The sequence below is a fragment of the Theropithecus gelada genome, chromosome 1 (assembly GCF_003255815.1).
Source record: "Theropithecus gelada isolate Dixy chromosome 1, Tgel_1.0, whole genome shotgun sequence".
NCBI lineage: Eukaryota > Metazoa > Chordata > Mammalia > Primates > Cercopithecidae > Theropithecus > Theropithecus gelada.
This window is the reverse complement of record NC_037668.1, coordinates 21,490,623-21,517,257: the sequence shown is the minus strand read 5'-3', so window position 1 is coordinate 21,517,257 and position 26,635 is coordinate 21,490,623. Positions and strand designations below refer to the sequence as shown.

Below are 26,635 nucleotides of genomic sequence, written 5' to 3'. Positions count from 1 at the left end.
GTGGCTCAAGCCTGTAATCCCAGCACTTTGGGAGGCCGAGACGGGTGGATCACGAGGTCAGGAGATCGAGACCATCCTGGCTAACACGGTGAAACCCCGTCTCTACTAAAAAATACAAAAAAAACTAGCCGGGCGACGTGGTGAGCGCCTGTAGTCCCAGCTACTCGGGAGGCTGAGGCAGGAGAATGGCGTGAACCCGGGAGGCAGAGCTTGCAGTGAGCTGAGATCCGGCCACTGTACTCCAGCCCGGACAACAGAGCGAGACTCCGTCTCAAAAAAAAAAAAAAAAAAAAGAAAGAGGCCGGGTGCAGTGGCTAACGCCTGTAATCCCAGCACTTTGGGAGGCCAAAGTGGGCAGATCACGAAGTTAGGAGATCGAGACCATCCTGGCTAACACAGTGAAACCCCCTGTCTACTAAAAATACAAAAAAACCTAGCTGAGTGTGGTGGCGGGCGCCTGTGGTCCCAGCTCCTCAAGAGGCTGACACAGGAGAATGGCATGAACCTGGGAGGCAGAGCTTGCAGTGAGCCGAGATCATGCCACTGCACTTCAGCCTGGGCGATACAGCAAGACCCCGTCTCAAAAAAAAAAGAAAAGAAAAGAAAGAAAGGAAGAAAAGAATGACGGAAAGAAAGAAAGAGAAAGAAAAAGAAGGAAAGAAGGAAAGAAAGAGAAAGAGAAAGAAGAGAGAGGGAGGGAGGGATGGAGGGAAGGGAGAAGGAAGGAAGGAACAAGAAAATGGGATGTTCAAAGAGGTAAAGTGGTGCAGGAATTGAACACATCTAGCAAAAAAAAAAAAAAAAAAAATAGAAAGAGGAAAACCTGGAATCATCAGGCTCACACATGACATTCACAAAAATAAAATGTGCTTTATTTCTAAGTGGAAGGATTACACTCTCTGCTCTTCTGGCTTCTGCCGAGAGCTTTCCTTGGAGCCCCTTGGAGATCTGGACCATCACCCATTAGTGAAGCTCACAGCTGAGTCAGTCTCGCCTGGGCTCCTCCCTGCTCCAGGGGCGGATGCCTTGTTTTCCTCCACTGACTTCTGCTTCCTGTGGCAGCAGCTACATAAGTATTGGCAAAACATGGACAGACTCCAGCCAGACTACTTGGTTTCATCGGTGGATAAGCTCAAGCTACTTTCCAAGTGCTCAGGTGCTCCTTGTGTCTCACTTGGCAGATTCTTGAGTACGGGCATTGCCTCCATCCTGTCCTAGGTGATTGCAAAGAGGAAGGGGGCCCCTCTGCTTGGTCCTCCTCCTCTTCCTCATCCTCCTTGTCCTCCTTGTTCTCCTTGTCTTCCTCTTTCACCTCATTTTTCCTCAGCTGGAGAATGCAAACTTTGTTCTGCTTCCACCTCTTTGTCTGAACAAGGCTGGGATCTTCTTCCTTGGGGGAATTCAAGAGCAAGGAATGAAGCATGCTCTCCACCAGCCCATCCTGTTACATATGGGACTTTGCATCTGTCATTGGGGGAGGCGAAGTGCCGCAGAGAAGCGTGGAGATCAGAGAGCAAACCTAACCCCAGCGCCCATCTGTCTGTGAGAACTGAGTAGACAGCAGAGGTTAAAAAACACTGTCCTGGCCCAGAAGACACGTTCACTTAAAATACTAAAGACAAGCTACAAAGCAGTATCTGCAAAGGACACACAGACATATCCTGAATGCATTAAATGCTCTTTTTTTTTTTCTTTTTGAGACGGAATTTCACTCTTGTTGCCCAGGCTGGAGTGCAGTGGTGTGATCTCTGCTCACTGCAACCTCCACCTCCCAGGTTCAAGTGATTCTCCTGCCTCGCCCTCCCGAGTAGCTGGAATTACAGGCATGTGCCACCACAGCTGGGTAATTTTTCTATATTTAGTAGAGACGGGGCTTCACCATGTTGGCCAGGCTGGTCTTGAAGATCGAGATGGAGAGTCCAATTAAGAGTGGAACAGCCGGCCAGGCGCGGTGGCTCAAGCCTGTAATCCCAGCACTTTGGGAGGCCGAGACGGGTGGATCACAAGGTCAGGAGATCGAGACCAGCCTGGCTGGCTGTTCCACTCTTAATTGGACTCTCCATCTCGATCTTCAAGACCAGCCTGGCCAACATGGTGAAGCCCCGTCTCTACTAAATATAGAAAAATTACCCAGCTGTGGTGGCACATGCCTGTAATTCCAGCTACTCGGGAGGGCGAGGCAGGAGAATCACTTGAACCTGGGAGGTGGAGGTTGCAGTGAGCAGAGATCACACCCCTTCCCTCCACCCTGGGGGGCACGCGAGAAATTCTTTTCCAAAAAAAAAAAAAAAAAAAAAAAGGAGCAGCCCATATCTGAGTTTTTTAAAAAATATATATTTATATATATAAAATATATAAATAAATAATAAATGGTAGGGGCCAGGTGCAGTGCTTCATGCCTGTAATCCCAGCACTCTGGAAGGCCAAGGCAAGAGAATCACTTGAAGAGTTTGAGACTGACCTGGGGCAACATAGTGAGATTCTGCTCTACTTTATTTATTTAATTTATTTATTTATTTATTTTTGAGACAGAGTCTCGCTCTGTCGCCCAGGCTGGAGTGCAGTGGGGCGATCTCAGCTCATGCAAGCTCCACCTCCTGGGTTCATACCATTCTCCTGCCTCAGCCTCCGGAGTAGCTGGGACTACAGGCACCCGCCACCATGCCCGGCTAATTTTTTGTATTTTTAGTAGAGACGGGGTTTCACCATGTTAGCCAGGATGGTCTCGATCTCTTGACATTGTGATCCACCTGCCTCGGCCGCCCAAAGTGCTGGGATTACAGGCATGAGCCACCGCGCCCGGCCTATTTATTTATTTTTGAGACAGAGTTTTACTTTTGTTGCGGAGGCTGGAGTACAATGATGTGATCTTGGCTCACTGCAACCTCCGCCTCCTGGGTTGAAGCGATTCTCCTGCCTCAGGCTCAAGTAACTGTAATCCCAGCTACTGTATCCCAGTAGCTGGGAATACAGGCATGCCCAGCTAATTTCATATTTTTAGTAGGGATAGGGATTCTCCATATTAGTCAGGCTGGTCTCAAACTCCCAACCTCAGGTGATCCGTCCGCCTCAGCCTCCCAAAGTGCTGGGATTACAGGCATGAGCCACCATGCCTGGCTGCTCTATTTTACTTAAAAAAAAATTGACAAAAAGATTAAAGTATATGGGAGGATATGCATAGGCTATATGCAAATATTCTGTCATTTTATATAAAGATAATGAGCATCTACAGATTTTGGTATTTGCAAGGGTCTTGCAACTAATCCCCTAAGGTTGCCAAGGGATGACTGTACATATACAGTCATGCATCACTTAACCACGGGACACATTCTGAGAAATATGGTGTTAGGTGATGTCGTTGTGTGAACATCACACAGTGGACTTACAAACCTAGATGGCGTGGCCTATTATACACCTGGGCAGTCTGGTACAGCCTATTGCTCCTAGGGCACAAACCTATATAGCACATTACTGTACTGAATACTGTAGGCAATTGTAACATATGATATTTGTGTATCTAAACATAGAAAAGGTCCAGTGAAAATACATTATCATAATCTATGTGACCACCATTGTATATACAATCCATTGTTGACCAAAACATCATTATGTGGCACAAGACAGTGTATACATATATTAATTTACATATAGAGTGAGAGCAAATGGGCAAAATGTTAGTGACTGATAAATCTAGATGAAAGGCATACAGGTGTTAATTCAACCAGCTTTTCAAGTTTCTATAGGTTTGAACTGTTTCAAAATAAATAATTGTGCATGGGGTACTGTTCTTGGCTCTGGAATCTGGTGTCCTTTTCCAGCTAAGCCTGACCATTGCAGGGTCAGCAACAGTGATTGTCTTCTCCCCGCATGGCTCAGTTATGCTCAGTGACTACTTATGGGGAAGCCATTCCACAAACACGAGGTGTGTCCCTGCCCCTCTAGATACTCACAGTCCAGGGAGGGGAAAGAGCTAGGACAAGTCATCTGATTACAGTGTGGTGGATGCAGTGGCAGAGCAAGAGCCCAGCGCAGGGACTCGCCGACACTGCCAGCGTCTCCTAGTGTCTGGCAGGAGACTGAGTGCACACAGTTCATTGTGGAAAAGAAAAGAGACCCCTTGGTAGCTGGTTGGTAACACACATAGACCCCTAGCCTGGGAGATAGGATGTGTATGCATGCCCTTTCTCCCAAAGTTGTCTTCCAGAGTCAGCCTGGAGCAGATACCCGGAAGTCCCTTTTCACAAAGGACCCTTGCCTTGTCCTTATCTACTTTCCCACTTTGTTTTTTGTTTTGTTTTGTTTTGTTTGAGACAAGAGTCTCCCTATGTCGCCCAGGCTGGAGTGCAGTGGTGCCATCTCGATTCACTGCAACCTCCGCCTCCTGGGTTCAAGCGATTCTCCTGCCTCAGCCTCCCAAGTAACTGGGATTACAGGCACCCGCCACCACGCCCAGCTAATTTTTGTATTTTTAGTAGAGACAGGGTTTCACTATGTTAGCCAGGCTGGTCTCGGTCTCCTGACCTCAGGCCCACCTTGGCCTCTCAATGTGCTGGGATTACAGGTGTGAGTCACCGTGCCCGGCTATTTTCCCACTTTTAGTTGGGGCCCTACTTCTTCTGGCTGCTGCCTCTTGGGTGAGATCAAGGAGACCCCTGTTTCTGGCCTCCTCACTGACGTCGCCATTCCATCTTCAGAGTGTGACATCTACAACCAAACCAACATGTCATGCTCTTGCTCTCATCCTGAGAGACTGCCTCTCAGGATGATGTGCCCTTATGCTAAAATGGCTCCTCATTACTGGCTGCGAGTCTGGGGGGGAACAAGAGGGTGAAAGGGCTGAGAGGACACAGACATCCTTCATGTGTGTAGGGGGAAGGGGGACACCCTGTGCTTTGTACACCTAGAAGCACCTACCTCAGGAAGGTGTCTGGGTTCAGACATTCAATGGGGTCAGTCAAGATTTGGAGGTTTTGGGGGGACTCACTGGGAGCTGTCCCACATCCCGTACCTCAGACCCGAGCTTACCCAATGATGGAGGAAGAACTGTTTCAGAGAAAAAGCAGAGAAAATGCTTTCTCAGTAGCAAAATGCTGGGCTTTTGCATTTCAAGCCAAAGTCCATACATGTGTCAGAGTACACTAGAGCTGTGATGTTCAATATACTAGCCGCATGTAGCTATTCAAACTTAAATTGAAATGAGTTAAAAAAACGAGGCTGGGCACAGTGGCTCACGCCTGTAATCTCAGCACTTTGGGAGGCCAAGGTAGGTGGATCGCTTGAGGTCAGGAGTTGGAGACCAGTCTGGTCAACATGGCCAAACGCTGTATCCACCAAAAATGCAAAAATTAGCCAGCCATGGTGGCACCGTCTGTAGTCCCAGCTACTCGGGAGGCTGAGGCAGGAGAATCACTTGAACCCGGGAGGCGGAGGTTGCAGTGAGCCGAGATTGCACCACTGCACTCTGGCCTGTGTAACAGAGTGAGACTCTGTCTCAAAACAATTAAAAATCAATAAAAACAAAACAAACCAAAAAAAAAAAAAAAGAAATGAGTTAAAATGAAATAAAATTTAAAATTCAGTTCCTCAGTCTGCCCAGTCACATTTCAAGTGCTCAATAGCCACATGTAGTTGGTGGCTACCATGTTCAACGGTGGAGATATTATAGAATATTTTCATTACCACTGAAAGTTCTACTGGACAGTGCTGCATTAGAAAGGGATATTTTCTGTTTTGAGAGAAAGGTAAGGAGATTTATCTGTTTTGTCCACTGCTATTGCCCTAGGGCCTAGAACAGTGTTTACCACGTAGGAGGGTAATCAGCAAATCTGTGTTGAATTAATATTAGAGAAGTTAGAGCCAGTTTTCCATCACACCTACCTCTTTAACCAACTGATCTCAGATGGATACAGTTTGTCCAAATTGGTGAGGCAGGAAGATCAAGCCTAGGAGGTCAAGACTGCAGTGAGCCATGATTATGCTGCTGCACTCCAGCCTGGGTGACAGAGTGAGAATCTGTCTAAACAAAAAAGGTTAAAATGGTCAATTTTGTGTTATGCATATATATATATATATATATATTTTTTTTTTTTTTTTTTCTTTTCTTTTTTCTTTTTGAGACGGAGTCGCGCTCTGTCGCCCAGGCTGGAGTGTAGTGGCTGGATCTCAGCTCACTGCAAGCTCCGCCTCCCAGGTTTACGCCATTCTCCTGCCTCAGCCTCCCGAGTAGCTGGGACTACAGGCGCCCGCCACCTCGCCCGGCTAGTTTTTTGTATTTTTTTTTTTTTTTTTTTGAGACGGAGTCTTGCTCTGTCGCCCGGGCTGGAGTGCAGTGGCCAGATCCCAGTTCACTGCAAGCTCCGCCTCCCGGGTTTACGCCATTCTCCTGCCTCAGCCTCCCAAGTAGCTGGGACTACAGGCGCCCGCCACCTCACCCAGCTAGTCTTTTGTATTTTTAGTAGAGACGGGGTTTCACCGTGTTAGCCAGGATGGTCTCGATCTCCTGACCTCGTGATCCGCCCGTCTCGGCCTCCCAAAGTGCTGGGATTACAGGCTTGAGCCACCGCGCCCGGCCCTGTGTTATGTATATTTAATCACAATAAGAAATTGGCCAGGGCCGGGCACAGTGGCTCACGCTTGTAATTCTAGCACTTTGGGAGGCCGAGGCAGGTGGATCACTTGTGGTCAGGAGTTAGAGACCAGCCTGGCCAACATGGTGAAATCCCATCTCTATCAAAAATACAAAAATTAGCCAGGCATGGTGGCATGTGCCTGTTGCCTGTGATCCCAGCTACTGGGGAGGCTGAGGCAGGAGAATCTCTTGAACCCAGGAGGGAAAGTTTGCAGTGAGCGGAGATCGCGCATTGCACTCCAGCTTGAATGAGACTCAGTCTCAAGAAAAAAAAAAAAAAAAAATATTGGCCAGGCACAGTGGTTCATGCCTGTAATCCCAGCACTTTGGGAGGCCGAGGCAGGAGGACTGCTTGAGCCCAGGAGTTCAAGATCAGTCTGGGCAACAGACGAGATCTCGTCTCTACAAGCAATTTAAAAATTAGTTGGGCGTGGTGGCGAGTGCCTGTGGTCCCAGCTACTCAGGAGGCTGGAACAGGAGGGTAGCTTTAGCCCAGGAGTTCGGGGCTGGAGTGAGCTGTGATCATGCCACTGCTTTCCAGCCTTGGCCACAGAGGGAGACCTTATCTTAAAAACAAAACAAAACAAAACAAAAAACAAAAACAAAACAAAAAATAAAACACAATAAAAAAACAATGTAGGCCGGGCGCGGTGGCTCACACCTGTAATCCCAGCACTTTGGGAGGCCAAGGAGGGAGTATTGCTTGAGTCCAGGAGTTCAAGACCAGCCTGGCCAACATAACAAGACACCATCTCTATAAAAAACAAAAAAATTAGGCATGATGGGGCATGCCTTTACTCCCAGCTACTAGGGAGACAGGATTGCTTGAGCCCAGGATGTTGAGGCTGATTGAGTCACTGCACTCCGGCCTGGGTGACACAGGGAGATCCTGTCTTTAAAAAAAAAAAAAAGAGAGAGAAAGAAAAGAAACAAGGCTTGAAACCTGTTATACCATCCTAGGGGCACAACTGACACCATAGGTGGCCTCACACTGGCTCTGTACACCTCCAATCCTGACACACAATTCCTGCTCATCTAACGAAGTCCTACTTAGTCTCTTGGTTTGGAGTCCCCTTGAGGATGGCAGGAAGCATTTGTATTCTTTTGGAGCTCTTTCAATAGAAACGCTTCCTTTAGCAATTGACTCAAAATCTCTCTACTCTAGTCAGAATGAATTCCAGTAGGGAGACTGAATAGAGATGATGTGTCCTCATCAGCCCATCCCTTGTCTGAGACTTTCTGATCCACAGTGAGATATATGAGAGTTCCAGGGGTGAAATGATCTGTTATCACAGCATTTTCCCAGGTTCTCTCTAGTTCTAGAGAAAAAAAGGAAAAAAATCAATCTATACTAAATCCGAGATTTTCTTGACAGACTTACTTTGACATAGTCACTTTGGCGGATGTTTCCCATTGACTATATCGGGGATGTACCACCCCACCCAACTAATTTTGTATTTTTAGTAGAGACAGGGTTTCTCCACGTTGGTCAGGCTGGTCTTGAACTCCTGACCTCAGGTGATCCGCCCGCCTCGGCCTCCCAAAGTGCTGGGATTACAGGCATGAGCCACCGGCCCATGTGTTTTGTTTTGAGACAGGTTGTTGCTCTGTCACCAGGCTGGAGAGTAGTGGTGCAATCATAGCTCCCTGCAGCCTCGAACTCCTGGGCTCAAGCAAGTCTTTCACCTCAGCCTCCTGAGTAAGCTGGGGTTACAGGCACATGGCACCATACCTGGCTACTTAAAAATTTTTTTTTGTAGAGACAGGTGTCACTTTGTTGCCAAGGTTGGTCTCGAACTCCTGGCTTTAAGCAATCCTTCCTTCCAAGGTGCTGGGATTGCAGGTGTGAACCACCTTGCCTGTTTTTTTTTGTTTGTTTGTTTTTTCTTGAGGAGTGCTTGAACCTCATTTGTCTTTTCGTTATGGTTAGGACTATAGGTCATCCTTCTTGAAGGCAGGCTCCATATCCTATTTTGTATCTCTCTTTTTATTGAGATGGAGTCTCGCTCTGTCACCCAGGCTGGAGTCAAGTGCCACGATCTCGGCTCACTGCAACCTCCACCTCCCGGGTTCAAGCGATTCTCCTGCCTCAGCCTCCCAAGTAGCTGGGATTACAAGGGTATCCCACCATGCCCGGCTAATTTTTGTATTTTCAGTAGAGACAGGGTTTCACCATGTTGGTCAGACTGGTCTTGAACTCCTGACCTCGTGATCTGCCCACCTCGGCCTTCCAAAGTGCTGGGATTACAGGTAGTGAGCCACTGTGCCTGGCCCTATTTTGTATCTCTTATAGTGACTATCACAGTGCTTGACACATAATAGGTGCTCAAAAAATGAATGCTAAATGTACTAATGAAAGAACAAGTGACTCGGATGGGATAGAGGTAGGAAAAAGGTCAGTGTATAAGTGGGCAACCCAAGGATGAAGACATTTCTCTTCTGGACTCAGAAGTGGCTCCATAGTAAGGCATTTGGACAGTGTGTGCTAAAGATATATTCCTTTTGGGTGCAGCAGAGTATGAGAAACAAGAACACCTACACTTTCCATCTTTCCGGTCCTGGAGAAATGGCTACAGAAAGTAATATTTGAGCAAACAAGGTGGCCCATGCCTGTAATCCCAACACTTTCAGAGGCAGAGACAGGTGGATCACTTGAGCCCAGGAGTTAGAGACCAGCCTGGGCAACATGGCAAAACTCCATCCCTAAAGTAAAATAAAAAAATAAAAAATTACCCAGGCATGGTAGGGCACACTTGTGGTCCCAGCTACTTGGGAGGCTGAAGTGAGAGGATCAGCTGGCCCAGGAGGTTAAGGCTGCATGCAGTGAGCCATGTTTGTGCCACTGCACTCAGCCTGGGCAAAGGGTGAGACTCTGTCTAAAAAGAAAAAAAAAAAAAAAAAAGAAAGAAAAAGGAAGGAGGAAGGAGTAAAAATTTCTCCAATTGGCTGGGCATGGTGGCTCACACCTGTAACCCCAGCACTTTGGGAGGCCGAGGCAGATGGATCACGGGGTCAGGAGATCAAGAGCATCCTGCCAACACGGCGAAACCCTGTCTCTACTGAAAATACAAATAAATTGGCCAGGCGTGGTGACTCATGCCTGTAATCCCAGCACTTTGGGAGGCCGAGGCGGGCGGATCACAAGATCAAGAGATTGAGACCATCCTGGCCAACACAGTGAAACCCCACCTCTACTAAAAATATAAAAATTATCCGGACATGGTGGCACATGCATGTAATCTCAGCTACTCGGGAGGCTGAGGCAGGAGAATTGCTTGAACCGGGAGGTAGAGCTTGCAGTGAGTCGGGATTGCACCACTGCATTCCAGCCTGGTGACAGAGCGAGACTCCGTCTCAAAAAAAAAAAAAAAAAGAAAATACAAATTATCTGGACGTGGTGGCACATGCCTGTAGTCCCAGCTACTTGGGAGGCTGAGGCAGGAGAATTGCTTGAACCTGGGAGGTGGAGGTTGCAGTGAGCTGAGATAGCGCCACAGAACTCCAGCCTGGGCGACACAGCGAGACTCTGTCTCAAAAAAAAAAAAAAATGATCCAATCAGCAGATGTTTCTTGAGCACTTTCTTTGCCCTTGAAAAAGTGTACACTACAGAAATAGGACCTAATCATTAAGGTAGTTTTCTTTTCTTTCTTCTTTTTTTTTTTTTTTTTTGAGACAGAGTCTTGCTCTGGCATCAGACTGGAGTGCAGTGGCATGATCTCAGCTCACTGCAACCCCCGCCTCCTGGGTTCAAGCTGTTCTCCAGCCTCAGCCTCCCGAGTATCTGGGATTACAGGCATGCGCCACCACACCCAGCTAATTTTTGCATTTTTTTTTTTTTTTTTTTTTTTTTTGAGGCGGAGTCTCACTCTGTCGCCCAGGCTGGAGTGCAGTGGCCAGATCTCAGCTCACTGCAAGCTCCGCCTCCTGGGTTTACGCCATTCTCCTGCCTCAGCCTCCCGAGTAGCTGGGACTACAGGCGCCCGCCACCTCGCCCGGCTAGTTTTTTGTATTTTTAGTAGAGACGGGGTTCCACCGTGTTAGCCAGGATGGTCTTGATCTCCTGACCTCGTGATCCGCCCGTCTCGGCCTCCCAAAGTGCTGGGATTACAGGCTTGAGCCACCGCGCCCGGCCTAATTTTTGCATTTTTAATAGAGACGGGGTTTTACCATGTTGGCCAGGATGGTCTCGATCTCCTGACCTTGTGATCCACCTGCCTCGGCCTCCCAAAGTGCTGGGATTACAGGCATGAGCCACTGTACCCGGCCTAAGGTATATTTTTCAAGCCAGAAACAATTAGAGGAAAACAAATAAATTGTTGTGCTGTAAAAGAACACTCAAAGCCAAGGAGGGCTTCCCAGAGAGGACGAGACCAGAACAGGGTCCTGAAGGACTGGCTGGATTTGGATAGGAAGAGGGGCAGGAGGACATTTCAAGGAAGTCACACACCAAGGCCTGAAGTTGAAGCAGACTGGAGGTTGTATGTAGAGAAGTCATTATTAATTCCTGGACTACTTCCTGCGTGCTCAGGCAGGACACTAAGCAACGGGAAATGGACAACCTTTTCTCAAGAAACTGCAATCTTGGAGGTGGAGAATGGAGGGACAGATACTAAGGCAGATACAGGTGATGTGTATTATTCTACAAGAACAGCAATACAGATAATTACCATTTACTGAGCACATACATGTGCCAGGTACTGTACTGAGAGTTTTACATACATCATCTTATTTGATACTCTAACCTTTTGTGAGTGCTATAATTATCTTGTTTTACAGATGTGGGAACCAAGGTGTTATATAAGTAATGCTTGTTCAAGGTTACCTAACCACTAAGTGACAGAACTAGGATTGAATTCATGACTGCCTAACTTCACAGTTCATCCTCTGAACCTAAGATCTACTGTTCAAAATGCTGTTTTGGGAAGTTCGGCAGCTGATTAATAAGTGCAGGGAGGCCGGGCGTGGTGGCTCAAGTCTGTAATCCCAGTACTCTGGGAGGCCGACGCGGGCAGATCACTTGAGGCCAGGAGTTTGAGACCAGTCTGGCCAACATGGTGAAACACCATCTCTACTAAAAGTACAAAAAATTAGCCGGGCATGCTTCTGTAATCCCAGCTACTGGGGAGGCTGAGGCAGGAGAATCGCTTGAACCCGGGAGGCGGAGGTTGCAGTGAGCTGAGATCGAGCCACTGCATTCCAGCCTGGGGTACAGAGGAAGACCCTGTCTCAAAAATAAAATAAAATAAATAAAAATAAAAAGTGCAGGGAAAGACCTAAGATAGAAAGACTACTAGAGTAAAACCCACATCGACTACCCAGCAAGAACTAAAGCAGTTATAGTAGGAATGGAGAAGAAAAGATCTACCTTTTTGGCACTTCAAAGGGCTTCTAAATAAAGCTCAGGGCTCGGTGACCTGCTGGATGTAGGGAATGTCTACGTGTCTTGACTGAGAATAGAAAAAATACTGATTGGAATAGCTTTTCTCTAATTCTCTGTTCAACAGTATTAGTTGACATTTTAGATAGATGATCCAAATTTCTAGGTTTGCTAGTTTCCCAAAGCACCCAATCAGGTGCGGGTCACATACAGTAGTGAAAAATCAACCTGAAAAGCCCCCCAAAGAGGGCAGAATAAGAAGCGTGGAGAGCGCACAAACCTCTCAGGAGCGCTCACAGGTTCTCAGGCAGGCGGGCACTACAAAGAGAAAGGTGGGGCTTCTCCAAGAACTACAACTCCCACAAGGCATTGGGCGGAACACCACGGTTTCCGGCCAGTGCTTATTTCCGGTCTTTCCGACGCTGACGCTCTCTTCCTGTCTTTGCGGCTCCGGAAAGGCATTTGGGATGCCCACGGTGAGTCTGGAGACTTAGGGCGTCCGAGCGGGACAGGCGAGAGCCTCGTGTCCGCTCATCACCCCCTGGCTGGAGGTTAGCTCGGGGAAGGCGGGAAGGGCAGAGGACGCGCTGGCTGGAGGACGTGTAACCTTGACAAGAGGCGGGGGGCGGGGGTGGGCAGAGGTGACTGACCCCCGTCCCCTGCCCGAAGGACCCAAAAGGTGTTGTGACAGGCGAGGACGAATGGGATCTCAGGGGCTGGACTGGAGAGTGGGGTACAGGGATGTGAGGAGGACCCCAAGAGTCCGCGGTGAGATCCCAGTGGAGCTGTGGCCAAGGAGGAGAGGAGCCGCGGGAAGGCTGCAGCTGTGGGCACTCCTGTGTGAGGGAAAGCTACAAACAGGCTCCTGCAGGTCCAAGATCGGCCGAAATCAGGCACCCCAAAGAAAGCCCTGCTCTGGCCACATGGTGTCCCTTCAGAAGACACCACCGGCCGGTGAGCATCCCGGGGCTTCTGACAGGAAGAGGGCAGTAGATATACTGGTACTTGTACCAGTTTTTCGAGGGCTGCAGGGTGAAGATGGTAGGAGAGTCTGGAGAACGGGTCTGCGCTGGTGGCTTATGGACTACTCTGTGGAAAGGGCTGCTGCTTGGGTAGCATCGAAGGAGGTTTCTACGGGAGCCCTGTCAAGAGGATTTTGGTGAATTTTACATACTTGGTTTGATAACTCACTTTGCTTTTTTCTCTAAAGATGAGGCTGCTGGCGTTTGTGGTGTTGGCTCTATTTGCTGTCACTCAAGCAGAGGAAGGAGCCAGGCTTTTGGCTTCCAAATCACTGCTGAACAGATATGCCGTGGAGGGACGAGACCTGACCTTGCAGTACAATATCTACAATGTCGGCTCAAGGTAAGGAGGCCCTGGAGTTACAGATTAAGCCTATTTCTGGATTCTTAGTTTTCAGATGGGAGTAGGGAGCATATTGGTGGGTAGTGGTTTCTCTTTGGGACACTTCCAGCATCGGATATATTGAGTGAATGAATATACTTTGGGACCTACTTTTGGAAAGGAGGACATTCTTACCTAAGCTACAAGAAACCATCTTTCACATTTTGGGTTGGAAGAATTTTACAGTAGGGAAGTGGCAAGAATTGTGGAAAAACAAGGAGGGAATATTAAGACACAAAAAATACACAATCCCTTGTTACCTCAGGGGTTTAAAGTGTCATTTTCCAGCCGGACATGGTAGCTCACACATGTAATCTCAGCACTTTGGGAGGCTGAGGCAGGCGGATCACCGGAGGTCAGGAGTTCGAGACCAGCCTGGCCAACGTGGCAGAACCCTGTCACTACTAAAAATGCAAAAATTAGCCAAGTGTGGTGGCAGGCACCTGCAGTCCCAGCTACTTGGGAGGCTGAGGCAAAAGAATCGCTTGAACCCAGGAGGCAGAGGTTGCAGTGAGCTGAGATCACGCCACTGCACTCCAGCTTGGGCCACAAGACAGAGACTCCATCTCAAAAAAAATAAAAAGTGTCATTTTCCTTCTTTCATTAGCCTAGAGCATTTTTGTTGCCTTTCTTTCATTTTATTCCCTTTAACTTTCTCCTGTGTATTCACTGTGTTCCTCTTCTCCCTCCCTCCACAGACATAGGCATGTACATGAAGAAAAATTGAGGCAAGGATGAACTTGGACCTATTGCCTCCTGGATACTTGATTATTTTGGTGCTTGTGAGCAATAGTATCCAGTCTTTGACCTGGATTCTTCAATGCAACAGAACCAAGTTACTATATTACTCATATCTCTCTTTTGCAATTCTCATTTTTTTGGAGAAACAGGCAGGTTTGATTATTTATTGCCTTAATTTAATTTAATTTTATTATTATTATTTATTTAGATGGAATCTCACTCTGTCACCCAAGCGGGAATGCAGTGATGTAGTCTTGGCTCACTGCAGCCTCTGCTTCCCAACTGCAAGCGATTCTCCTGCCTCAGCCTCCCGAGTAGCTGGGATTACAGGCGCATACCACCACGCCTGGTTAATTTTTGTATTTTTAATAGAGACGGGGTTTCACCATGTTGGCCAGGCTGGTCTTAAACTCCTAACCTCAAGAGATCAGCCAGCCTTGACCTCCCAAAGTGCTACGATTATACGCGTGAACCACTGCGCCTGGACTATTGCTTTGATTTTTTTTGTTGTTTGAGATGGAGTCTCACTCTGTCCCAAGCTGGAGTGCAGTGGCACAATCTCAGCTCCCTACAACCTCCGCCTCCTAGCGTTCAAGCAGTTCTCCTGCCTCAGCCTCTCAAGTACCTGGGATTACAGGCACACACCACCACGCCCAGCTAATTTTGTATTTTTAGTAGACACAGGGTTTCACCATGTTGGCCAGGCTGGTCTCGAATTCCTGACCTCAGGTGATCCGCCTGCCTCGGCCTCCCAAAAGTGTTGGGATTACAGGCGTGAGCCACCACACCCAGCCTGCTTTAATTTTATATCCATTACTTACTAACCCTTTTTGTTTCGTCCATTTTCTAGTGCTGCATTAGACGTGGAACTATCTGATGATTCCTTCCCTCCAGAAGACTTTGGCATTGTGTCTGGAATGCTCAATGTCAAATGGGACCGGATTGCGCCGTATCCTCTTGCTACTTGGTGATGAAGGGTCGGGGGGCAGGGATAGCCTTGCCTGCAAAGCAGTGGGGGTACTTCAAATAGGCTGGATATGTGTGGCTGTCCTCCTGTCATCTCTCTGGATAAGATGGAGCAAGAGAGGTTGGTGTAAATTGTGTAAGCATGATTTAGAGTAGACATGAAGAAGAAGCATCCTGAAGTTCCGATTATAAGACCCTGAAACAAGCAGGGTACGGTGGCTCACGCCTGTAATCCCAGCACTTTGGGAGGCTGAGGCAGGCGGATCACGAGGTCAGGAGATCAAGACAATCCTGGCTAACACAGTGAAATCCCGTCTCTACTAAAAATACAAAAAATTAGCCAGGTGTGGTGGCAGGCGCCTGCAGTCCCAGCTACTCGGGAGGCTGAGGCAGGAGAATGGCATGAACCCAGGAGGTGGAGCTTGCAGTGAGCCGAGATCACGCCACTGCACTCCAGCCTGGGCGACAGAGCAAGACTCCGTCTCAAAAAAAAAGAGAGATTGAGACCAGCCTGGCCAACATGGTGAAACCCTGTCTCTTCTAAAAATACAAAAATTAGCTGGGTGTGGTGGCATACACCTGTAGTCTAGCTACTTGGGAGGCTGAGGCAGGAGAATTGCTTGAACCTGGGAGGCGGAGGTTGCAGTGAGCCGAGATCCTGCCACTGCACTCTAGCCTGGGCGACAGAGTGAGACTCTGTCTCAAAAAAAAAAAACAAAAAAACCCCCCTGAAACATACTATACTGGAAGGATATAGGCACTTAATAAAGATGTTTGTGGCTGGACAAGGATATTTAAGGTGCTTTTAAGAGAAATTCAGGCCAGGCACGGTGGCTCACGCCTGTAATCCCAGCACTTTGGAAGGCCGAGGTGGGTGGATCACAAGGTCAGGAGTTCGAGACTAGCCTGGCCAAAATGGTGAAACCCCCGGCTCTACTAAAAATACAAAATTAGCCGGGCACAGTGGTGGGCACCTGTAATCCCAGCTACTCGGGAGGCTGAGGTAGGAGAATCGCTTGAACCTGGGAAGTGGAGGTTGCAGTGAGCTGAGATTGCGCCACTGCACTCTAGCCTGGGCAACAGCAAGACTCTGTCTCAAAAATTAAAAAAAGGCCGGGCGCGGTGGCTCAAGCCTGTAATCCCAGCACTTTGGGAGGCCAAGGTGGGTGGATCACGAGGTCAGGAGATCGAGACTATCCTGGCTAACATGGTGAAACCCCGTCTCTACTAAAAATACAAAAAACTAGCCGGGCGTGGTGGCGGGCGCCTGTAGTCTCAGCTACTTGGGAGGCTGAGGCGGGAGAATGGCGTGAACCCGGGAGGCGGAGCTTGCAGTGAGCCGAGATCACGCCACTGCACTCCAGCCTGGGAGCACAGCGAGACTCCATCTCAAAAAAAAATAAAAAATAAAAAAAAAAAAAAGAAATTTACTGGGATGCTAGCATGAAGGACCTGGGTGACCCTTTAAAGTCTCTTATTCAATGAGTCTCTTATTCTAATCTACCAATTATCTCTTGAGTATTGAATTAGATGGTATTTTTCTTCTTGTGAATTAAAGTATATTTAAGCCAGGTGTGGTGGCACATGCCTATAGTCCCAGCTACTTGGGAGGCGGAGGTCGAGAGGATTGCTGGGGCTTGGGAGTTCAAGCCTACAGTGAGCTATGATAGTGCTGCTGTACTCCAGCCTTGGTGACAAAGCGAGACCTGGTCTCTTAAACAAATAATTGTATTTTATTAGTCTGTTCTCCAGTTGCTATGAAGAACAAGCTGAGACTGGGTAATTTTAAAGAAAAGAGGTTTAATTGGCTCACGGTTCTGCAGGCTGTACAGCAAGCATGGCTGGGGAGGCCTCAGGAAACTTACAAGGATAGAAGGCAAAGGGGAAACAGGCACCTAAGTGTCTGGAGCAGGAGGAAGAGAGTAAGTGGGGAGGTGCTACACACTTTTAAATAACCAGATCTTGTGAGAACTCACATCGTGAGAATGGCAAGGGAGAAATCTGCCCCCATGATCCAATCACCATCCAATCACCTCCCACCAGGCCCCTCCTCCAACATTGGGGATTACAATTCCACATGAGAGTTGGGCAGGGACACAGATCTATATCATATCAATAATAAATATATATACATTTAGGTTTCTTGGTGAGGGTAAATGTGGTCTTTGTATTTGTTTTTGTTTTGTGGGTTTTTTTTGTATTTTCAAGAATTTCCTTCAATTATAGTTAACAAAAGATTTTCTATGAGCTTGGCTGGGTGCGGGTGGCTCACGCCTGTAATCCCAGCACTTTGGGAGGCTGAGGCGGGTGGATCATGAGGTCAGGAGATCGAGACCATCCTGACTAACACACAATGAAACCCCGTCTCTGCTAAAAATATAAAAAAATTAGCCAGGAAGGCCGGGCGCGGTGGCTCAAGCCTGTAATCCCAGCACTTTGGGAGGCCGAGACGGGCGGATCATGAGGTCAGGAGATCGAGACCATCCTGGCTAACACGGTGAAACCCCGTCTCTATTAAGAAATACAAAAAAAACTAGCCGGGCGAGGTGGCGGGCGCCTGTAGTCCCAGCTAGTCGGGAGGCTGAGGCCGGAGAATGGCGTGAACCCGGGAGGCGGAGCTTGCAGTGAGCTGAGATCCGGCCACTGCACTCCAGCCTGGGTGACAGAGCGAGACTCCGTCTCAAAAAAAAAAAAAAAAAAAAAAAATTAGCCAGGATTGGTAGCAGGTGCCCATAATCCCAGCTACTCAGGAGGCTGAGGCAGGAGAATGGTGTGAACCCAGGAGGCAGAGCTTGCATTGAGCTGAGATCATGCCACTGCACTCCAGCCTGGTGACAGAGCAAGACACTGTCTCAAAAAAAAAAAAGAAAGATTTTCTATGAGCTTAAGTGGCTATAATTTCTTTTAACCACCCAAGAAGAAGCACTGATCAAATTAGTGTACTTTTTTTTTTTTTTTTTTTGAGATGGAATTTCACTCTTGTCACCTAGGCTAGAATGCAGTGGCACATCTTGGCTCACTGCAACCTCTGGCTCCCTGGTTCAAGCGATTCTCTAGCCTCAGCCTCCAGAGTAGCTGAGATTACAGGCACTCGCCACCACGCCCAGCTATTTTTGTATTTTTAGTAGGGACGGGGTTTCGCCATGTTGGCCAAACTGGTCTCGAACTTCTGACCTCAGGTGATCCACCCACCTTGGCCTCCCACTGTGCTGGGATTATAGGTGTGAGCCACCATGCCTGGCCAAATGACTATAGTTTTTTATCCATGATATATATTGGTTTGGAAGTTTACTTCAAAAACCAGTGCACTGAGTATAACATAGGCCCCTTAAAATTTAGCTGGAAAAACAACCTGTAATACCATACACTTTAGATTTGAAAAAGAAGCCTAGGTCCCGTGTGGTGGCTCATGCCTGTAATCCCAGGACTTCGGGAGACCAAGGTGGGAGGATCACTTGAGCCCAAAAGTTTGAGACCACCGTGGGCAACAAAGTGAGACCCCATCTCTCTCTCTCTTTTTTTAATATTTAAAAAAAAAAGTAAATTTGGGGGGAGGGGGGAGGGATTGCATTGGGAGTTATACCTGATGTAAATGACGAGTTGATGGGTGCTGAGGAGTTGATGGGTGCAGCACACCAACATGGCACAAGTATACATTTGTAACAAACCTGCACGTTATGTACATGTACCCTAGAACTTAAAGTATGATAATTTAAAAAAAATAAATTTTAAAAAGAAGCATATGTTTTTTCATTCCTACAGAGTATTGCCTGCATGAGATCAGCACGTATTGGCAACTGTTTTGTAAATGTTGCATTTAGTCCACAGGTCCACAGGCCGAAAGGCTGCTACAACCTTAGCTTCATCTCTTTCCCTTCCTTAACTCTTGAGCCAGTGCTAGCAATGTCTCCCACACTGTGGTCCTGCGCCCTCTCAAGGCTGGTTATTTCAACTTCACCTCGGCGACAATTACTTACCTGGCTCAGGAGGATGGGCCCGTTGTGGTGAGTTGCCCAAACCCTTAGCTGGATGGAGTTTGGATCTGCCTTCCCTTAAAATCTCTTGTGGGGGGGGTGAGAGGGAGATGAAGAGAGGTCAATTAATAGGTAGCAAAATACAGTTGGGGCTGGGCGCAGTGGCTCACACCTGTAATCTAGCATTTTTGGAGGCCGAGGTGGGCAGATCACCTAAGGTTAGGAGTTCGAGACCAGCCTGGCCAACATGGAAAAACCCCATCTCTACTACAAATGCAAAAATTAGCTGGGCGTGGTGGCAGGCTCCCTGTAATCCCAGCTACTTGGGAGGCTGGGGCAAGAGAGTCACTTGAACCCGGGAGGCAGAGGTTGCTGTGAGCTGAGATCACACCACTGCACTTCAACCTGGGTGACAGAATGAGACTCCATTTCAAAAAAAAAAAAAATAGAAGGAATAAGACCTAGTGTTCGATAGTGCAGTAGGGTGACTATAGTTAACAGTAATCTAATGTATATTTCAAAATAGCCAGATGAGAAGCATTTGAACATTTCCATCATAAAGAAAAGATAAATAGGGCCAGACATAGTGGCTAATGCCTGTAATCCCAGTACTTTGGGAGGCTGAGGTGGGTGGATTGTTTGAGTCCAGGAGTTGGAGACCAGCCTGGGCAGCATGGTAAGACCCCCATTTCAAATAATTAGCCAGGCATGGTGCACGCCCCTGTGATCCCAGGTACTCAGGAGGCTGAGGTGGGAGGATTGCTTGAGCCCGGGAGGTTGAGGCTGCAGTGAGCCATTTTATTGCCACTGCATTCCAGCCTGGTTGACACAGTGAGACCCTGTCTCAGAGGAAAAAAAAAAAAAGATAAATGTTTAAGGTGATGGATATCCATCTAAAAAGTATAGATTGTAAAAACAAAAACCTCTTACAGAAAATTTCTACAGTAGCTACTAAATTCTGAGGGAGATAACATTAACCAGACACTTGGTATTGTCCTAAGGAAGTATGTTTCAAATTAAAGTTCTAGACAAGAGTGATTGAAATGGATGGAAGAGGTGTACCATGGCCTTCCCCTCCTTTTCATTCCTTCTGCCTTCCTTTTCATCTGGAGTGTGTCATTTGCTGCCTACTGATGTCCTTGCCTTTCTGATCTGTCTTCTCTGCCACTGTCAGATTCTTCCCAGGCTCCACTGTTACTCTCTCCTTCCCTTGCTTAGATTGCTCCTGCTTGCGGCATCAGGGCTGAGCTTTTCTGCCTCTCACTGCACCCCCTCCAATAGTCTAGCTCTTTTCTGCCTCCAGCCTTCTCTCCCAGTCTGCCCATACAGACCCTACATCCTTATTAGGCCACGCTACTTCCCACACCTTCTCCCCCAACTCAGTCCTTATTCTTTCCTCTGTGCCTTTGTTCTGTTTGAAGTATCCTTTTCCCTCCACTCCATTTATCTGAAGCTCTCTCAAGACCCAGCTTTGAGCTATGTCTCCTTGTTTTCTGTCCTCAGTTCATATTGCTCTTTGCTATTCATTCTTTTCTTTTCCTTTTTCTTTTTTTTTTGAGACAGAGCCTCACTCTGTCACCCAGGCTGGAGTGCAGTAGTGTAATCTTGGCTCATTGCAACCTCCACTTCCCGGGTTCAAGCGATTCTCTTGCCTCAGCCTCCCGAGTAACTGGGACAACAGGTGTGCGCCACCGCGCTCAGCTGCTTTTTTTTTTTTTTTTTTTTTTTTTTGAGACGGAGTCTCGCTGTGCTTCCAGGCTGGAGTGCAGTGGCGTGATCTCGGCTCACTGCAAGCTCCGCCTCCCGGGTTCACGCCATTCTCCCGCCTCAGCCTCCCAAGTAGCTGAGACTACAGGCGCCCGCCACCACGCCCGGCTAGTTTTTTATATTTTTAGTAGAGACGGGGTTTCACCATGTTAGCCAGGATAGTCTCGATCTCCTGACCTGGTGATCCACCCGCCTCGGCCTCCCAAAGTGCTGGGATTACAGGCTTGAGCCACCGCGCCCGGCCACCAGCTGCTTTTTTATATTTTTAGTAGAAACGGGGTTTCACCATATTTGCCAGGCTGGTCTCAAACTCCTGACCTGTGATCGCCCGCCTTGGCCTCCCAGAGTACTGGAATTACAGGCGTGAGCCACAGCGCCCGGCCACTATTCATTCTTTCATAAACATGTTGACTGCATCTAAACTTCTGTAGCACTTATAGTCTATGCCACGTGAACATTTAATCACTGTCTTCAGTAGTTTCTTATTTATAGATGCTCCCTCTCCCCACCCCCACCTCCCAATTTAATTATAAACTCCCTGAGGCCAGTGACCGTCTTAGATTTCTCTGTTTCCCATATACAATATAAACTCAGTAGTAAACAATCTTTTGATTGATGTAAAGGTCAACAGACATTTATGAAGTTCCTGAAATGTGCCAGACTCTGGGAATACGTAGAGGATTAAGATACTGTCCAAGTCCTCAAAAAGCTTAAGTAATAAATGTATAAAGCCAAATAAATGCATAAATTTATGAAGCTAAAATGTATGATCCTCCATACAAGTAGGGCTGTAGGCTAATTAGTACACAGTAGGGAAGGGACTTAACACGGTCAACCATGGAATGAAAAGAACTAACACTCAGTGCACCTTCTGCATTTTCGTTTTTCATAAACTACATGGAACCATATTCTTCTAAACCCAGCTGTGTTTTCACATCCGGTATCATTTCTGCTTTCAGAACCAACTTCAGGACTCTTTGGTTCTACCTAGTAGTTGATGGGTTAATAGACATAAAATCAGAGGCTCAGCTGCCACTTTGGAATAAAAGTATGCTCCAAACTCTTGGCCTCCTCTCCAAGACAAAGGAATGTGGGCCAGACTCAACCCCTCCTCTAATAATGTACATTTGGGTAGGGCTTTATACTTCATTATGTACTTTTGCTATTGCATTTGAGCCTCACATTAACCCTGTGAAGTTGCGGATTTTTGCTGGAGGAATAAGTAAATGATTACCAAGGGTAAGTCATTCCATTGCACACCCTGCACTGTAGAGGGGCCAGTAGTGGTGAGCAACTTCACTCTTTCCAGAGTCTGAGGTTCAGACAGAAGAATTTGGCTTTAATTTCAGTTGCATGCATGGCCTACCCTGTTTAATGTACGTTCATCATGGGATATTTCTCAGGTCTTGTGGCTCCTAGGTACTCCTCTTTACAACACACTAAAAGAGAATCATCCAACTCTTGTCTAGCCAAAAGCTTTCCCTCATCTTCTTGAAGTGCTCCTGAGCCTTTGGGAACTAAGACTCTAATGCACAGAGTTGGGTTGGTTGGGACCGCCCTTTCTCAGATTAGATGAGGTGGAGACTTGCCTTAATATCGTTCTTTTCTTCTTTTCAGATTGGCTCTACCAGTGCACCTGGACAGGGAGGAATCCTGGCTCAGCGGGAGTTTGACAGGCGATTCTCCCCTCATTTTGTAAGCTTTCTAGTGTTCTCTCTCATCAGTCCCTTGGTATGAGAATCCCCTTTTGGTTCTGGACCCTCTTGGCTTCCATAGATTTGTTTTGTTGGTTGGTTCTTGCCCTGTCTGTTTTTTGGTGTCTGATATGGATACTTATGAAATAGATTGATTTAGCCATGTCCAGAGATTTTTAGCAATGAGATCACAATTGCCAAAACCATAAAACTGACTTGAGTAGAGTCCTATCTTTAAGTAGACACCCATCTTAGACTCTATTTTGCGGTTTTAAAAAAAATCTGGTTAGATTCAGAGGGTCATAGATCATTGGGTAGGTTAAGTGGGAACTTTATTGTGGTCTAGTCTACGAAAGAATTTTTTGAAGATTAGCCTGAAGTACTGAATGATGGAATTCATTCAGTGAATAAGTATGATGTTCCAAATTATATGCTCATTCTGTTCTCTGCTTTGGGGAAACAATGATGAATAAAACACAGTTCCTTCCATTAAAAATCTTACAGGCTGGCTAGGCACCATGGCTGATGCCTGTAATCCCAGTGCTTTGGGAGGCAGAGGCGAGAGGACCACTTGAGGCCAAGAGTTTGAGGCTGCGGTGAGCCGTGATCACACCACTGCACTCTAGCCTGGGTGACAGAGCAAAACCCTGTCTCTAAAAATAACAAGATCTTACGGGCTCACAGAGGGCTCGAAATAGGTAAATAGGGAGGCTGAGGCAGGGGAATTGCTTGAGCCTGGGAAGCAGAGGTTGCAGTGAGCCAAGATCGAGCCACTGCACTCCAGCCTGGACGACAAGAGCAAAACACTGTCTTAAAAAAAAAAAAAAAAAAGTAAAAGTAAATGGGGAAAATGCTATGATAGAGGTTATATGCCAGGTGCTAGAGGAGCATGCAGCAGGAACATCTAACGAGAGGGGACTTTCTGGAGGAGGTAAGGAAGGGCAGGCACTTGAGGAGAGAGACCAGCTGAGATTGAGAAAAGTGTGGTGTGATTCAGGAATGGCAAGTAGTTTATCAAGGCTGACGGGCAGAATATGAGGTGGAGGAATGGAAAAGAGGGGGCCTGAAGTGTAAACAAGGGTTAGATCATAGGAGGCTTGACTGTCAGGGGCAAGACCAGGGTATCTCCATTCTCAAAGATTGTCTGGAACAGAAGCTTCTCTTCCAGTCTGGATTGGGTCAGGTGAGTCCTTTGGTTTCACAGCTTGAAAGATTGGTCTTTAGAGAGCCATTCTATATCAGGATTGGTCAGAGAGGAACCTTCCTGGCCAAAGTTCTGCTTAAAATTTGTGCTGAGTTAGGCCTGGTGGTGTGCACCTGTAATCTGCTTCTTGGGTGGCTGGAGGATCGCTTGAGCCCAGGAGTTTGAGGCTGCAGTGAGCTGTGATTGTGCCACTAGTCTCTAATCTGAGCAACAGAGTGAGACCCTATCTCTAAAAAAAACAATTAAAATTAAAAACTAAGAAAATTTAGGCTGGGTATTGTGGCTCATACCTGTAATTCCAGCACTTTGGGAGGTCAAGGCAGGAGGATCACTTGAGCCCAGGAATTCAAGACCAACTTGAGCAACATAGTGATATTTTGCCTCTACAAAAAATAAAAAAAAAATTAGCCAGGTGTGGTGGTACGCCCCTGTGATCCTAGCTACTCAGGAGGCTGAAGTGGGAGGATCACCTGAGCCCAGGAGGTCGAGGCTGTAGTGAGCCGTGATCGTGCCGCTCCACTCCAGCCTGGGCAACAGAGCAAGACCTTGTATCAAAAATAAACGTGGACTAGACTGCTTCCTTTCTCATTGGACTCATATTTTCCCTGGCTTCTCCTGTGCCCTAATCCAGACTTCTAAGCAAGGTCTTTGTTTTCCTTCACAGCTGGACTGGGCAGCCTTTGGGGTCATGACCCTTCCCTCCATCGGCATCCCCCTGCTATTGTGGTACTCCAGCAAGAGGAAATATGACACTCCCAAAACGAAGAAGAACTGAGTGGGGCTTCCACAGCCCTCCTCTCCCAAGAAATCCAGGCTCCTCTCCCAAGAAATCCAGGTGCTTTCCAGACTCCAGAGGGTATCTTAAATGCAATCTCTTCTCTCTTAGCCCTTGGCCACTTTCTCCTGGATCCTGCCCTGCTCTCAGCCATAGTGAAGGACCAGGCCTAGGAGTCTGTGAGAGCCTCCTTGGTTCCATGTGAAGCCATAAACGGGAATGCCTTTGGCAATAGCCTTGAGCCTAGAGGGCCCTCTGATGCCCCACTGAGGTGCTGTTGGTTTATTGCTGGCAATGTGAATTCTCTCAGGGGTCTAGGAGGGGCATTTCTGAGACTGCCTGACACCACCCCCATCCCCTGCCCCCCGCTCTCAGAAAAGGGTAGAAGATGAAATGAAAGCTATGGGACTCTTGGAGGATACCCAGTGTCTATTCTGGGTTAGAGAAGTGCTTACTAAGGGGTTTTCTAATAAAAACAAATGCCACATTGACTTGTCTGTTTTCTTAGCCCCCGGGTGAGCACAGGTGATTATTGGAACTCAGTCCTTGAATGCCCAGACCCCTGGGCAAGTGAGCTGAGTTCTGGCCTTGCTGTACAGGTTGTGGGTGGGTCCTGTTCCTGTGGAGATATCTGCCGTTTTGAATCTTTACTTCCATTCCTTATTTTCCTCTGATTATTCTCATCAGTCACCACCTATTGCCGTACACCTTCCTTGCCAGGCAGCTCCTCTTCACAGCTGGAGAATGTAGGATGGGGAAAGATGGTCTGCAGAGGAACAGCTATTCTCACCCCCTTAGATCTTATCTGATTTATTGACTCAATGTTTGTTTTTGAGATGGAATCTCGCTCTGTCACCCAGTGGTGGTGCCTGGCCACTGAGTGTTCTTGAAAAGCTATCTCTCGTGCCTGACTCTAGCCCTTTCTCGTTAAGAACTAGCCTTTCGACCAGGCGCGGTGGCTCATGCCTATCATCCCAGCACTCTGGGAGGCCGAGGTGGGCGGATCACAAGGTCAGGAGATCGAGACAATCCTGGCCAACACGGTGAAACCCCATCTTTACTAAAAATACAAACAATTAGCTGGGCACAGTGGTACGGGCCTGTAGTCCCAGCTACTCAGGAGGTTGAGGCAGGAGAATCGCTTGAACCCAGGAGGCAGAGGTTGCAGTAAGCCGAGATCGTGCCACTGCACTCCAGCCTGGTGACAGAGCAAGACTCTGTCTCAAAAAAAAAAAAAGAACTAGCTTTTATTGAGCTTTAATTTTACTTTCTTGTTTTTGAGATGGAGTCTCGCTCTGTTGCCCAGGCTACAATGCAGTGTTGTGATCTTGGCTCACTGCAACCTCCACCTCCTGGGTTCAAGTGATTCTCCTGCCTCGGCCTCCCGAGTAGCTGGGATTACAGGCATCTGCCACCACGCCTGGCTAATGTTTATATTTTAGTAGAGATGGGATTTCACTATGTAGGTCAAGCTGGTCTCGAACTCCTGACGTCAAATGATCTGCCCACCTCAGCCTCCCAAAGTGCTGGGATTACAGGCATGAGCCACTGGGCCTGGTGCATTTTTTTTTTTTTTTTTTTTTAATTTTTTGAGATGGAGTCTTGCTCTGTTGCCCAGGATGAAGTACAGACCAGCTCACTGCAACCTCCGCCTCCCGAGTTCAAGCGTTTCTTCTGCCTCAGCTTCTCAAGTAGCTGGGATTAGAGGTGCACACCACCACACCTGGCTAATTTTTGTGTTTTTAGTAGAGACAAGGTTTCACCATGTTGGTCAGGCTGGTCTCGAACTCCTGACCTCAAGTGATCTGTCTGCTTCAGCCTCCCAAAGTGCTGGGATTACAGGCGTGAGCCACCAAGCCTGGCCTGAATTTACTTGTAATGCCTCTGTTCTTTGAGCTCTGGCAGGGAAGAAGTGCCTGGATCCCTTGAGGTGGGCTCTAAGCATGACCTATGGAAAGGCAGTGACTTTTGCTGCTGCAGCAGTGGAGAGAAGCCACTCTGAGCTGACTCTGTCCAACCCAGGAATGCCGTGGTCTGAGAACAGCCTCCCAGGCAGGAGGGAAGCCCAACAAACGCCGGCTTTGTTTCTGCTACCGAGTTTCCC

General features: G+C 47.6%; 1 protein-coding gene across 5 annotated transcripts; it reads left to right on the top strand.

The window, feature by feature from the left end:
• Positions 1-12,408: 12,408 nt before the first annotated feature.
• SSR2 (signal sequence receptor subunit 2) lies at positions 12,409-25,022 on the top strand. Of its 5 annotated transcripts, none has more exons than XM_025388063.1 (6): positions 12,409-12,482; positions 13,217-13,371; positions 15,002-15,100; positions 19,013-19,121; positions 22,476-22,553; positions 24,421-25,022. In XM_025388063.1, the coding sequence occupies exons 1-6, from the start codon at positions 12,474-12,476 to the stop codon at positions 24,529-24,531; spliced, it is 561 nt and encodes a 186-aa protein (XP_025243848.1). In that variant the 5' UTR covers positions 12,409-12,473; the 3' UTR covers positions 24,532-25,022. The 5 variants fall into 5 exon arrangements, with proteins under 5 accessions (XP_025243848.1, XP_025243857.1, XP_025243867.1 ...); XM_025388072.1 differs by having other exon boundaries at positions 12,414-12,482; positions 19,019-19,121; XM_025388082.1 differs by lacking the exon at positions 12,409-12,482 and adding an exon at positions 12,490-12,557.
• Positions 25,023-26,635: the final 1,613 nt, after the last annotated feature.